Source organism: Triticum urartu, chromosome 2A, assembly GCF_056163025.1.
Source record: "Triticum urartu cultivar PI428250 chromosome 2A, HENAU_Tu73, whole genome shotgun sequence".
In the NCBI taxonomy this organism is placed as follows: domain Eukaryota; kingdom Viridiplantae; phylum Streptophyta; class Magnoliopsida; order Poales; family Poaceae; genus Triticum; species Triticum urartu.
The window spans coordinates 524,415,469-524,430,209 of record NC_141874.1 but is presented as its reverse complement, the minus strand read 5'-3'; the positions used below and the strand labels follow the sequence as shown (position 1 = coordinate 524,430,209).

The following is a 14,741-nucleotide window of genomic DNA, read 5'->3' as shown; positions in this document are numbered from 1 at the left end:
CGTACAGAATAGGATCAGGATAGCAATAAGAGTCGCTCGGTCTGTGCAGGTCGGTGTTGTCCGGCCTTGGCACAAAGACGACTCGTTAGTTTCGTGGGTGCGTGTTCGAAAGGCAGGTGAACTATGTTGGTTACCTTTTTGCAACACGTAATTATGAGTAGTTGTAAAAAATTGATCCGAAACGGTAACTAGATTGCCTAGTCTGTGAAGATGGCGCCTGACCACACCCAACTTGGCTCAATAAATATGCCAACTCCAATGCGAATCATCAAATCGAACTCAAACGTCAGACAGAACAATCCAAATAGTTTTAGTCGTCCAATAGTGGTCATGAAAATTGTTCCGGTCAGTCCAGACATCCAAAATACCTCAAACTGCCACCAAAATGAGGGAGGTTTGTGGGAGCATGGATGTCTGCCACTAGGGATGGCAATTTTATCCACGGATCTGAATACCCATGGATACACGACCCGGTTGGGCAAGGGTATGGAGCACATTTTCGCCCATGGGTCCATGGATATGGATACCCACAAACCGCCGAGTTGGGCATGGTTATAGTTTGTGCTCCATGGATATCCAATGGATACCCGTATGACATGTGGGGCCATATGCCAGTGATAGTAGAAAGAGCGAATCAATGGGAAATGACAGGAAATATGCAACTTGTTCCATGAGCTATATGCTGAAGAATCAACCTCTGGTATGTCACACTTAAGGACTCATCGTATTACTTGTTGTCTACTTATGCATGTAGCTTATGTTGTCATTTGTGAGTGAATGATGATGAGTTAATTTGCTCTTTGGGAAGGCTTCATGCTGACTTTTCTATGCCCATGGAGCTCCATGGGTATGTGGGTATCCAATGTGTTTGGACATGGGCACAAGTTTTGCCCATGGATAATTTGGTGGATGGGCAGAGGGTAGAAAGATGGGTCATGGGTTGGATTTGGACCAGATCCACCCGCCCCAAACCCGACCCATTGCCATCCCTATCCGCCACATAGGACTCCAACAATGCGAACACACACCAAACCCTCCACATCCGCTGGCTTCAGAACCCTCGCCGCATTCATGCCGGTTAGAGCATCTCCAGCCGCGCCCCCAACAGGCCTCCCCAGGCCACTTTTTTGGTGCCGGCGCCCAAAAAACGGCCCAGTCGTGCCCCCAGGACACCGAAAATCGCCAGTTCAGCCCTTTTTTCCGCCCGGCGGTCACAGGCCGAACCCGGCGCACTGGGGAGCAGTTGGGGGCTCCGGCGCAATGGAAAAGCGTGGCTGGCCCACACCGTCAGGGGAAAAGTCAAGGTTTTCTTCCCTGACTCGCCTCCCACCCCCCGCGCCCTCGGCCACCAGTAGCTATATCCCGGCGCCTCCCGTCGCCCTACATCGCTAGATAGCCATTCCCCACCGGAAAAATAGCAGCGCTTCGCTGCGGCAGCCCCTCCAACAGCAGTTGGGCGTTTCCGGCCGCGGAGGCGCGGTTTAGCGGCGGGTACACGCCCACCGAGCGCAAGGTGTTCGGCGATTTGCCTGCCTCGGCGATGGACTCGGATGACGAGGAAGCGCTCGCCGCGCTGCTGGAGGAGGAAGCCGAGGCCGACGTCCAGGAAGAAGAGCATCTCATGGTGCTCGCCGCCCTCGCCCAGCTGCTGGCGAGCAATGAAAAGCCGCGGCGAGGTGGCTCGGCGCCTGGGTGGGTGAAAGCAAAGAACCGGCATCGTCTCGAAGGCTACTGCATGCTCTACTCCGACTACTTCGCCGATGCTCCACTTCACGGCGAGAAAACATTTCGGCGCCATTATCGAATGAGCCGAAAGCTCTTCCTCAGAATTGTGAATTCCATCCGGGAGTTCGACAACTACTTCAAGTGCAAGATGGATTGCACCGGCGCTCTTGGATTCACCTTCATCCAGAAGTGCACGACGGCGATGAGGATGCTTGCATACAGAGCTCCCGGTGATTCACTCGACGACTATGGGCGCATGGCCGAGTCCACCAGCATGGAGTGTTTCTACAAGTTATGTCGGGCAGTGGTGGCAGTGTTTGGACCGCAATACTTGAGAACACCCAATGCGGAAGACACTGCTCAGATCCTAGTACAGAATGCAGCAAGAGGATTTCCTAGGATGCTTGGAAGCATCGACTGCATGCATTGGAAATGGAAGAATTGCCTATTTGCTTGGCAGGGGATGTACAAAGGCGCCAAAGGCGGTTGCAGTGTGGTGCTTGGGGTGGTGGCCACACAGGACCTCTGGATTTGGCACTCCTTCTTTGGTATGCCAGGAACTCACAATGACATGAACGTGCTGCAGTGCTCTTCTGTCTTTGCCAAGCTTGTTGAAGGTCATTCTCCTCCGGTGAACTTCGAGATCAATGGGCGGCACTACAACAAGGGGTACTATCTAGCTGATGGCATCTATCCGAGATGGTCGACATTTGTGAAGACGATCTCAAACCCTGTGCCAGGAGGCAAGAACGCCTGGTTTGCGAAGGTTCAGGAGGCTTGCAGGAAGGATGTCGAGCGGGCATTTGGTGTGCTCCAATCTCGATTTGCTGTTGTCCGGTACCCCGCTCAGACCTGGTCAAAAGATCAAATGTGGGAGATTATGACTTGCTGTGTCATCTTGCACAACATGATCATCGAGAGCAAGCAAGAAGACCCAGTTTTTGACACTGAACCATACTACAGGCAGGGTCCTCTAGCCGAAGTTGATCATCAGCTACCGGCAACTTGGACTGCCTATCTCAGCATGCGTCAGGAGATCCGAGACCCACAGGTGCATATCAACTGCAGCAAGATCTGATAGAGCATCTATGGAGGCTGAAGGGCGACGCCGGGCGCGACATGTGATGAAATATGAGTTTTTATTTGTTGAACTATATAATTTGTATTGAACTATTTGTTGTTGTACTATTTTGTTGAAGTATTTGATATTTTTGTGATGAAATATGTGATAAAAAAATTTATGTGCATAATTGAACGCCGAATATGGGCCTATTGTCGCCCATATGGGCCCTTTATTCACCGAAATGGGGCTGAAAAGTGGGCCAATTTCGGCGCCTGAGGGCGAGCTGGGAGCGACGACTGGGCGCGAAACCGCCCCCAACGCCGATTACATCGCCGGCTCACCCTCAGGGGGCACTTTTGATGCGTCCTGGGGGGCCGAACGGCTGGAGATGCTCTCAGAGGGGCGTGGCCGAACGGGCACGTCAATGGTGAAACCCTCGGTATTAGAGATCAAGTCGACCCCCTTTTGTGATTCGGCCAATGGCTAAACACTCCAAAAATCTAAGCACCATCAAAGCCCAAGATGTTCGCAGTTACCCAGGTTTAGGCCACCGGGAGGTGTAATAGCCTCCTCCTCCTTTATTGTTATTGATAGATGATGATCTGATGTGTTACAAATTCAAAATGAGCTTTCTCGGTTAATCTGGATGGTGTTCGGGAGGGCTCTAGGGCTATAGTGGGCCGCCTCGAGCACCCTTTTTTCACGGAAACTTTCAATATATTCATCTTCAATCATGGCAATACAGCAAACACAATAAACAATAAAACTTACATCTAAATTTGAGACCATCTAGCGACGACTACAAACACTGAAGTGAGCCAAAGGCGCACCGCTGTCATCGTCCCTTCCTTGCCGAAGCCGGGCACAACTTGTTATAGTAGACAGTCGGAAAGTCATCGTGCTAAAACCTTATAGGACCAACGCACTAGAATAGCAACCACTGCTGATGAAAAAAGAATTTACTAGATTGAAAGGTTCCAACGTGAAAACACAATGAAAACGAACAAAGATCAGATCTGAGTGGATCCACCAAAGACAACCACCCTCCTTCTTCTCTTAATCTGGCTTTCTTGCGTGGATGGTTAGAACGATTGTCCTCATCCCATACAAGTAATGTGTCGCAGAAGTAAAAAAAATGAAAAAAAATTACAAAAAATGATGGAGGAAGAAAAAGAAACAATAACAAAATGATTCCACGATAACGTCACCCAAATGAAAAAAAAAATAAGACCACAGCTGCCCAACGGGTTGACGCCCCGTCCTCATAACGTCACCCAAACGAGACTTCAATTAATTTAGCACCTTGCGGCTTGCTCTCTCCCTCCCGTGTGCGTGCAGCGTTGCGTCATTCGCCCTCACCCCATCCCGCTTCTGCGCTGCTCGATTCAGTTCAAGACTCCAAGTAACCAACACCAGCACCAGCCACCGGGAAGAAGCAGGGAGCAGTGGGAAAGAAAGGACGCCGCAAGAGAAGGGGTTCTGTGGCCGCGCTGCTCGTGGCGGTAGAGATCCAGCGGGAGCGGCCGAATCGACAGCCATGATGAGGCACAGAGCTCGCTCTTCCCCCAGCTCCCCGCTCACCCCATCCACAAGCATGAGGTGACCTATCCATTTCCTCAGCTCTTCTTCTTCCGAGGTTTTCTTGGTCGGGTCTTGCGATGAATGTTCCCAGCAAATTTATATGTGTCGCTGGAAGTTCTCACTGGAGCTGCGGCCATGGCATCCTGGTGATGCCTGGACCAGGCTTAGATTTTTTTTTTGCTACCTTGCTTTTCATTTTTTTAAAGCAATGCTTGAAAATGTGAGCTAATACTTAGAACGAGGAATCCGGAGTCCTTTTTGATACTTTATTTAGCAAAGACAAAATTCTAGGGAAATACTACTGTACCTTTTAGAACAAAAAAAAGCGCAGAAAAAGAAGAAGAATGCCAAAGTCAACTAAAAGGTGCGCGTGTTGCTTCGATTTCAGATTCATGGATTGGTAATGTGTGTATTGCAATGGCGGTCTTAGGCCAAAAAGTAACTGCAGAATCATCACTCTAATTGGGAGAGACGATCGAACAAGAGCAGATTTGCACAAGTCAGCCTCCCTTGTTCTTTTGAAGCACATCACAAGGGGATCTCGGAGGTCGGAGCCTCTGCGTCATGGAGCCTGGCAGCATCCACATGGAGGACTCGTGCACCTGGCGTCGACATTTGGCGCAGGGCACTGACTTTTCGCTTCTACCCATGGCGCAGTTTCGGATAAGAAAAAAAAATGTGTTAATGATGTGTCCAGCACTTTAGTTTGCCTTTTGAGTTGATGATATGCCCAGCATGTCAACTTGCCTGTGAGTTCAGGCCATCACGCTGGCATGTGGTGGATGTTGAGTGGATAGATACCCACATTCTTCTCATCAATGGACAAGATGGGAACAGTGTCTTCTGATTTCGATTGCTCCATTTTCCCCTTATCAAGGATTTGTCAATAGCAAGAATCTTGTGGCTCTAGCCATACGAAGACGTTGCATTCCTCAAGAAAGTTGTTATCTTTGTTCGATCTTTTCTTGTATGTAGGTCTGTTCTGTAGCCATCATGATCATTTCAGGTTGCTCGATTGGTTAGTGTCAGGGGTAAAATTTAGCTGACATGAGAGACTGTTCCCAACTTCCCATTAACCCCGTCTTTTTTTTTTGCGAAAAGGATCAGATCTATTGTAAAAGTTCACCGGAAGTACAAAGCATCTCAAGCATAATAAAAATTACATCGAGATTCTGAGACCACCGAACAACCACTACTACCGCCAAAACAAGCTGCCAACGCTCCCATATCGGAGCTGGCCTGACCTTGTCGATGACAACAGGAAAGTCTTCTTGCACGTGCCCCTAAGGACCAGCGCCCTGGATCCGTAGTCGTCGCCATTGAACCGTTGCATAGATCTGAAGCACCTGACACCAAATCTTGCCACATGACTAGAAACCCTAACCTCACTGCCCCAAGGAGACGGCAGGAATCTAGGCTGGAGCTCCGTCGACTACGTCCAGACGGATGAACTCGAGGAGGATTAGAGCCCGGAAGACAAACTCGAAGAAGAAGCGTTGCCATCCGCCCAAGCGCCGCACCTGCGAGGACTAAAAAACCCTGACCTAAACCACTAACTGGAGCAGAGGCATCGGGATTCCCCTCCCAGCCCACTCTGAGTTAGCCTCTAGCGAAATTCATCCCGCCGTTGTTTATCGGAGCTTCGGTCGCCGGCTTCGCCGCTATCAGTTCACCAACTTCCTTGACCATCCGGCACTAGGCAGGCATCAGCCCCCAGACATGGTATTACGACTTTGCGGAGACCTATGTTTTTGGTGAACAGTCGCCCATGCCTGGTCACTGCGACCCCCTTTTGTGAGGGGGACACCGATTACGTGGAATTGCTAGTGTGGGTCAATCCATTTGACTCATTTTTATAATTTACATACCTTTGTACTCCCTCTACTTACTGTGTATTTATGTTAATGCACTTTCCTTCCCTAGCTACCTGTCCTCTCATAAGTGGACCTCTAAGCCGTCCCTAATTGTGGAAGATCCGAAGCGAATGAAATGTTTCTTTGCCGCCATCAGATAACGAGCCATGATATCTGTCATCTGCTAGGAAATCAACGATTTGATCTGGCAAGGCGCCTAGTAGTGTTATTATGTGGGTTGCTGGCCGGGAGGCTTGTCCTCCTTGTTGAAAATAAAGTGTGAGTTGCTGTCATAGCATTGTTGATGCAACAGTAAATGTAATAGCAAATGGCCAGACTAACATGACTTTGTTAAAATTTATAATAGGGTGTAATTTTTTACTGTGCTAATTAGTTAACTCACGCTACTATTACCCAATTAACGGACTGGACACCCACCTAGCATGACCCAATTAATCGCCATCACTTACTATTACTTCAGCTATTTTTGTGAAAGAGTTAGAACAGATTTGTTGAGTCGTGTCTAAAATGAGTCAGACCATTGAGCAACATACTATTTATTTTTTATTTTTTTTTATTTTTTTGAAAAGGAGGATGTACCCCCGGCCAACATACTATTTATTTGGACTAGTTTTCTCTATTAATTTATTTTCAAACTCATCTAGAGCAAGATCAAATCACCAAATTTCATGACAAGTGCTCCATTTGTGTCGGAGATCTCAAATTATAATGTTATGCCTACGTTTTACCTTTATGTGAAGGAATAGAAGCTTCTCGTCCTCTATCTTTGGTTCAAATGGAAAATGGCGAGGTTTGGTATGCAGTATAGTTGATTTAAATGAAGTCTGAGAAAATTGAGGCGCACAAATGTTATATACAGAAAGAAATTTGAGTTGCACAATTATCTCAGAAGACTTCTTTTATTCCTCACATTCCATGATCCCAAAAAATTTGAGCTGTAATAAGGCACTACACAGTGAGGAAGTGCAATACTGTATTAGTTGAATGGAAGATGGTGACAAAAAGGATTTTTAATTACAATTGTCTTCGGCAACTGAGTGTAATAGTCTATACTTTATTGCTTACTGGCGTGAGTTGTATTTACTGAATGCATATTTCATGAAATTTAGTGGACTGTGTAGAGGGGAACTTACCGTGCATCGCTGCAAGATGTACAAATGGTCACAGTAACATGACTTTGTTAAGATTTATAAATCAGATGTATTTTTTTTAATGTGCTAATAAGTTAACTCACGCTATGCAAGGTATGAGTTGTATTTAACGAATGCAATAATATTTCGTGAAATTTACTGGACCGTGTAGAGGGGAACACACCATGCATAGCTGCATTCTATAGCATAACCGATTTACACATTTTTCCTTGCAGAGGGAAGAAGATATTTGGTTTCTCCGTATCTCTCATCCTCATCAATCTGGCTTCTATCATGGAGCGTGCTGATGAGAATCTTCTCCCAGCAGTTTACAAGGAAGTCAGTGTAGCCTTCAACGTTGGTCCCACCGATCTGGGATACCTTAATTTCCTAATGAACTTTCTGAAGTCGATAGCATCCCCCTTGGCAGGCATCCTTGCTCTTCACTATGATCGGCCAGCGGTGCTTGCAATAGGAACTGTCTTCTGGGCCTTATCAACAGGGGCTGTTGGTGTCAGCCAGCATTTTGGGCAGCTTGCATTCTGGAGAGCTGTGAACGGCCTTGGACTTGCCATTGTAATACCGGCGCTTCAATCGTTCATAGCAGATAGCTACAAAGACGGCACGCGTGGTGCTGGGTTTGGTCTGTTAAGTCTCATCGGTGCAGTAGGAGGCATAGGTGGTAGTGTTGTGGCCACACTCATGGCTGGGAAGGACTACTGGGGGTTGCCTGGGTGGCGTCTTGCGTTTATTATGGTTGCACTTCTTAGCTTGATAATTGGCATTCTTGTGTACCTGTATTCCACTGATCCGAGAAGAATCCCTGGCAATCATCTTCTAGATGACGACGACTATGAGAGGTATTCCTCTTCTTTGTGCTTTTTCATTTTTGTGCTTGTTTATCTTATCTTATCTTGTGAGGCTTCGTTAATCAGAACTACTACTCCCTCATTTAACCTTTTAGTACAAAGTTAGTACAACTTTGTACTAAAGCTGCGACAATTAATATGGATTGGAGGGAGTATATGAATCTTGTTAAAACGAGTTTAAAGAACAATCAACATTATTTATTTATTCAAGTGACAAAAAAAACGTATGCTTTTTTTGTGCTGTGGTTAATTTTGACGGGGCTGATTCTAAAGATGCATATCTCTTGTTTCATTACTATGTCCCTTTCAGTTTGATTCTGCAGATAAAAAAACAAAAAAACGCCATGGTCAGTGAAGCTTGTTAACTTGAAAGACAGTATAGATTTCTTCATGCTCTAACTGAAATGTGTACTAGTAATTTGAGCCAAAACTAGCAAAGAGAGGTGGGACGGTGATGAATGAACATAAACATTGATATCCTATTTTCCCAGGTTACATTTGTCCAACAAAGATGTTCTTCCTCCGCCCTCTATCTGGATGGATTCTTGGGTAGCAACGAGAAGTGTCATGAAAGTGAAGACATTTCAGATCATTGTGCTGCAAGGGATAATTGGCTCATTGCCCTGGACGGCCATAGTTTTCTTCACCATGTGGTTCGAACTCATCGGTAGGGCGAAAAAATCCAATAAACCCCTACCACATTAAACTTCTAGTAGCAGCTCTCCACAAGAAACCTGAATATTGACGGTGTTAACCCCTCCTAGGTTTTGACAACAGGAGCTCCGCAGCACTGAACAGCCTATTCGCCATCGGGTGCGCCAGTGGAGCTTTCCTCGGCGGCGTGCTAGCGGACCGGCTGTCGCGGCGCTACCCCGATTCCGCGCGCATCATGTGCGCCCAGTTCAGCGCCTTCATGGGCATCCCGTTCTCGTGGATCCTCCTCACGGTCATCCCACAATCCACCGACTACTGGCTCGCCTACGCCGTCACGCTCTTCTTCATGGGCATCACCATCAGCTGGTGCGCCACCTCGGCGAACAACCCCATGTTCGCCGAGGTAGTCCCTCCCAAGCACCGCACCATGATCTACGCCTTCGACCGCGCATTCGAGGGCTCGTTCGCTTCACTGGCCGCCCCTGCTGTTGGCTTGGTCACCGAGAGGATATACGGCTACGACGCCAAGACTGTGAACATCGCCAACGGGTCGGCGGAAGGAGCGTATGCGTTGTCAAGGGGACTGCTCACCATGATGATCGTTCCTTTTGGTGTCTGTGTCCTGTTCTACAGCCCTTTGTACCTTGTGTTCAAGCGCGACAGAGACAATACCAAGGTCCCCAGCTTCAAGAACCAGGAGCTAACCTGAAGAGATAGCGTGCTGCCTCCCGAGATTCCCCGACTGCCGGGGGAATATTCAGGCTTCTTTAGGCTGACAGATCAGAAAGGTTGGGTTCGTTCTTCAGGTTGGTAGATAGATTCGGACTGCTTGCGATGAGCCACTCGTTTTCTTCTCTTCTTTGCGGGGAAGCCACTCGTTTTCAATGGCGATATATTCATCTGTAGAAGAATATGCCAAAATATTCTTCAGATTCAACCCATGCTGATGTTTTTCTAGTAGCTGCACTACCTGGCCAGCTAGTTTGTACGTAACAGATTCAGTTTGAGATGGAAAACAATTGATTACATTGGACAATTTGAGGCGGTTGATTTTTGATTGATTGCTCTGGAAAACATTCCTACCTCTCTAATGCTTCATGCTTATGCTTAGTTTGCAGCATACGATACTGTGGTAGTTCAAGGAAATGACCTAGTCCCGCTTGGAACATGGGGACTCTTGGATTTCCTATGTCTGAAGGGTGTGGCTATGTCTTTGTCAAGTGACATAACATGTAAGAAAAAAAGGATAACTGAAAAAAAATTGACACAGATCTAATGCAAGGTCTCACTAATATAGCATCGACTGAGACATGACTAAACATTCGCGGCACGTCCGCGAACAGTGGCCGGTCAATCCTTAAATCTCCTCTTCCACAACCGGGGTACCTCATTACTGAATTATCAAATCCATACAATTACATGCAATGTAAACCTAGTCTAAATCTTTGCCGGCGCTCGTTCGCCTTCAAGTCCTTATCCGATTTTTTTATTAATAATAAATAAGAATTCTCTAATTACGGAAGTGATAAATGGCCAGTGGAAATTGTCAAAATAGTAAGGACGCTATTAAGAGCAGCGTCCAATTCTGGACGCCATTGCTAAGTGCGTGATGTCCAGCTATATGGTTTGACTTATTAGGCTGAGCCGAGTTGTCTTTTCTCTTCTCTGATATACGTAACAGTTTTTGATCCGCAAAATACTAATACGCATGCAGTCGTCGCTCCTAATCTCGCCGTCCCGTAAGCAAGCTCCAGCGGGTAACATCAGCAATCATCAAAGGAATCGTGTTGTCTCACCGGCCGCTCATCATTAGGATCATCCACTTGACTGCAGTTGGCGCATGTGACTTGTACGCCGTATTGCATCTTCTCTATCAAGTTTTTTGTATAATTCATTCCATGGTTGCAAGTGTACTGCGTACAATGTATAGATGATTGGGTTTTTATTTCTGGTAATATAATTGGTAATTGTCTAGTTTATGAACTGATAGGTCGTGAAAGATTCAACCTTGAGTCAATAGTAAATCAATTTAAGATTTTGATCTTTACTTCCTACATGTTCATGTCTGCAGGTGAATTCGAGAACATGTTAATTGTTCTAACGTATGTGGATGGTGAAGTGCAACATGGATCCATGGGTTTGGAGTATAGTGTCCTCCCGAAGTCACATTTTCAGCATATGGGAAAACATGTGGTGATCCAAAGTAGTTGCGCACCAACCGTTTGTGTGCATCAATCTGTTCTCTCCGAATGAACACACGACCATAGACGGAACCACCGTGCTTTGGCTTCTTCCTCTTGTGCATGGCTACAAGCATAGCAATGTCCTCTTCTTCATGCAAATCAAATTCCTCGTCCGACGATGAATCTTCCACGAATGAGGAGTCAACCGAGCTCTTCTACAATGCAGACAATCATCTTCAAACATACTATCCAATCCCAATTAAAATCATCAAGTTTCGTCTTTTTTACATTGGGGAATTTCGTCGAACACCTTGTGCACGGGGTGGAAGAAGATGGCCGGCGGTTCGATTGGTCGCTGTTGCGGGCGGCGACTCAGAGGAGAAATGCCGCGGACGGCGGCGCAGAGGGGAAGGGAGCACGGCGACGCAGAGGAGAAGGGAGCACGGCGGACCTTCGGAGTTGGCGAATCCCGCCGCGGCTGCTTCCTGAAACGGCGGCACCAGGGCGGCTGCTTGACGCCCTCCGGCGGGGGAGGCGACGAGGGCTAGGGCGGCGGCGGCGCAGAGGTGAAGGGAGCAAGGCAGACCACCGGAGTCGGCGAATCCAGCCGTGGCTGCTTCCCGAAACGACGGCATCGGGGCGGTTGCAAGACGCCCTCCGACGGGGGAGGCAACGAGGGATAGGGCAGCGGAGGGCGGCGATAATGATGTGGGGCGGTGGCGGCGACGGCGACGACGACTTGGCCGGTGGCGGCGGCGACTTTCAGCTACTGGTGCTCGGTCGCGGGCGGCCGGTCGCCAGGCGAAAGCGGAATGAAGTGGCGGTTGGGCGTTTGGCGGGCGACCGCGGTTTTACATTAGTTGCATCTCGTGATGTAAATTTGCATCACAAAGTTTTCAATTTTACATCACCGGGAGACCGCGGTCCAATTTTTTTTACATATGAACTGTTTGTTGGAGTAACGTTTTTTGCCCCAGACGATCCAAAAGTTAGGTATCTTTACATTTGGACGGTTTATTGGAGATGCTCTAACAGAGAGCAAGGGGGGTGCAGAAGCACCATTACCGGTGGCTGGATAGCGGCGGCAAGGAGGTGCGCGAGGGGAATAACAGAGCATTGGGCTGCCAGTTCAGGGAATTTGGGTCGTAATGAAACACAGGACACCACTAACAACAGCGTCCACACCTGGACGTCGTTAGCAACAGCGGCCGTACCTGGACGCTATTAATCACAGCGTCCTTCCTACTTACACAATTTCCAGTTGCCCTTTACCAGTTCCGTAATTAGATAATTCTTATTTATTATTAATAAAAAATCGGAGTCCTTATTCCCGTATGTGTCCATGTCCGGTGGCCGTAAGACCCGTGAATGAAGGTTCGGTCGCCAGCGAGGTAGAGTAGGACATGGGACACGGACTGTCCCACATGAGACACAAGGTGCCGCCGGTGACCATGCCCTACTCTTCCTCGTCGGAGCTTGTGGCCTCGACGTTGCCGGTCCAAGGTGTGGTCCACGATAGACCCCTTATGGTCGGAGCTCGGCACCTCCATGACTTGGTTTGCGGCGCCAGGGGTTGTCGGCCACCTATACCAGCACCACGACAGCATGGGATTTCGGCTTTGTCACCTCGGCCGGGAGGGCTGCAGCTGCATCCCCCGCCCTCTGCCTAGCATAACGGGCACGGCGGACCATAATAGGGGATGGACCGAGACAATGCATGTCGCCATTTACCTCCGACTCAGAGCCTCGTGGCGCGGAGAAGATGCGCCACCAGAGGGGTTGCGTCGCCACCCTGGTGTTGGGGCGCTGGATGGGCCGCACCACAGCCGGCGAGGCGGTGGTGGCATGCCTCGCGCCAGATCTAAGCGTTATTTGGGCGAACGCAATGGATTTCCTTCAGATCAAGTCCAGCCACGGCCAGACGGACTCTTCCCGGGAGCGGCAGAGAACCGCGTGGGCGGCCATCTCCTCCTCATACCATGGCCTAGTCCACAAAACGGGAGAGCTCGGAGTCGGATCCGCTGCCTGCAGCGGCGACTTCAGGCCCAGGCAGGCAAGGCCTTGGCCTGGGGCACGACGGAGTGTTTCTTCATGTACTGCAACAAAAAATACCACTATAGGACATTGTAGCGTCCTATAGCTACACAGAGTGCCTGGGATGATGATTTATCCTAGCTCTGTCACTGGCTGCCCATTATGTTGGAGAAGGTCGGAGATGAAGGAAATATGCCCTAGAGGCAATAATAAAGTTATTATTTATTTCCTTATTTCATGATAAATGTTTATTATTCATGCTAGAATTGTATTAAACCGGAAACATAATACATGTGCGAATACATAGACAAACATAGTGTCACTAGTATGCCTCTACTTGACTAGCTCGTTGATCAAAGATGGTTATGTTTCCTAACCATAGACATGAATTGTCATTTGATAAACGGGATCACATCATTAGAAGAATGATGTGATTGACTTGACCCATTCCGTTAGCTTAGCACTTGATCGTTTTAGTTTACTGCTATTGCTTTCTTCATGACTTATACATGTCCCTATGACTATGAGATTATGCAACTCCTGATTACCGGAGGAACACTTTGTGTGCTACCAAATGTCACAACGTAACTGGGTGATTATAAAGGGGCTCTACAGGTATCTACGATGGTACTTGTTGAGTTGGCATAGATCAAGATTAGGATTTGTCACTCCGATTGTCGGAGAGGTATCTCTGGGCCCTCTCGGTAATGCACATCACTATAAGCCTTGCAAGCAATGTGACTAATGAGTTAGTTGCGGGATGTTGCATTATGGAATGAGTAAAGACACTACAAGAAATATGTCAACTAGTGACCTTCTGTCGGTGACCCTGGAAGAATTGGTCATAGATCTATGACCATTTCAGACCAATTGGTCAAAAGCTGTTCGGGGGGCTCCAAACCCTAAACTATAATGACCATTTTGGTCAAAAAGGTCATAATTTCTTTACACGAAATGGTCATAAAGCAGATAGCACTGGTCTGCTACCTTATTTCTAGCTGATCATGACCAATATAGATGGTCAAAACCTTGTAAATTGTGGTGTGTAGCTATGACTAGGCGCCACCTCATCAGTTTTGCCTATGTGTCATGTCCATGTGGCAGTTTTTGCCCTAGGTTGTGAAGCAACCTATATTTCTGTCATTCCCAAAATTCCCAAAAAAATCTCATAAATTCTCTAGGTCATATCTTCGTCAAATATGAAAAAACCTTCCTTGCCTAGTTCAAAAATAATTCAAAAATATTCATTTTCCTATTCTATTTAGAACAACAGTTTGTGAAGGAAGTACCACTTTGGCATGTCCAAATAGTATCCATTTTCTACTGTGCTTTCCTATGCCCAAATAACCATCCTCCACCAAATGCCAGCTCAATCCATTCATTATTTTGAGCCGAGTTTCAACATTCGTATTTATGTCCAGTGTGGTAGTTTGCAAAGCAAGTACCACCTAGGCTCCTCCTTTTGAGCTGAAAATTTGTGAAGACGGTCTTCTTAGTAACTGATCATCCTCAGCCAAAACTCACGCCCATTAGCCATGTACATTTCCTGTACCGCCAATCAAACACTTGGCTGCTAATTCATGTTTGAGCACCGATCGGTCTCCTCGTGAGAATCTTATGTTGTAATT

General features: G+C 47.5%; 1 protein-coding gene across 1 annotated transcript; it reads left to right on the top strand.

The window, feature by feature from the left end:
- Window positions 1-4,050: 4,050 nt before the first annotated feature.
- LOC125538416 (uncharacterized) lies at window positions 4,051-10,372 on the top strand. The gene is made up of 4 exons (XM_048701673.2): window positions 4,051-4,387; window positions 7,610-8,233; window positions 8,734-8,909; window positions 9,007-10,372. The coding sequence occupies exons 1-4, from the start codon at window positions 4,326-4,328 to the stop codon at window positions 9,603-9,605; spliced, it is 1,461 nt and encodes a 486-aa protein (XP_048557630.1). The 5' UTR covers window positions 4,051-4,325; the 3' UTR covers window positions 9,606-10,372.
- The last annotated feature ends 4,369 nt before the right edge of the window (window positions 10,373-14,741 follow it).

Excerpts from the sequence above, each read along its gene's own strand:
- LOC125538416 (XM_048701673.2), top strand. The coding sequence starts at position 4,326 with ATGATGAGGCACAGAGCTCGCTCTTCCCCCAGCTCCCCGCTCACCCCA. Across the intron at positions 4,388-7,609 it reads ACCCCATCCACAAGCATGAG|AGGGAAGAAGATATTTGGTT; the intron begins GTGACCTATCCA and ends TTTTCCTTGCAG. Across the intron at positions 8,234-8,733 it reads GATGACGACGACTATGAGAG|GTTACATTTGTCCAACAAAG; the intron begins GTATTCCTCTTC and ends CTATTTTCCCAG.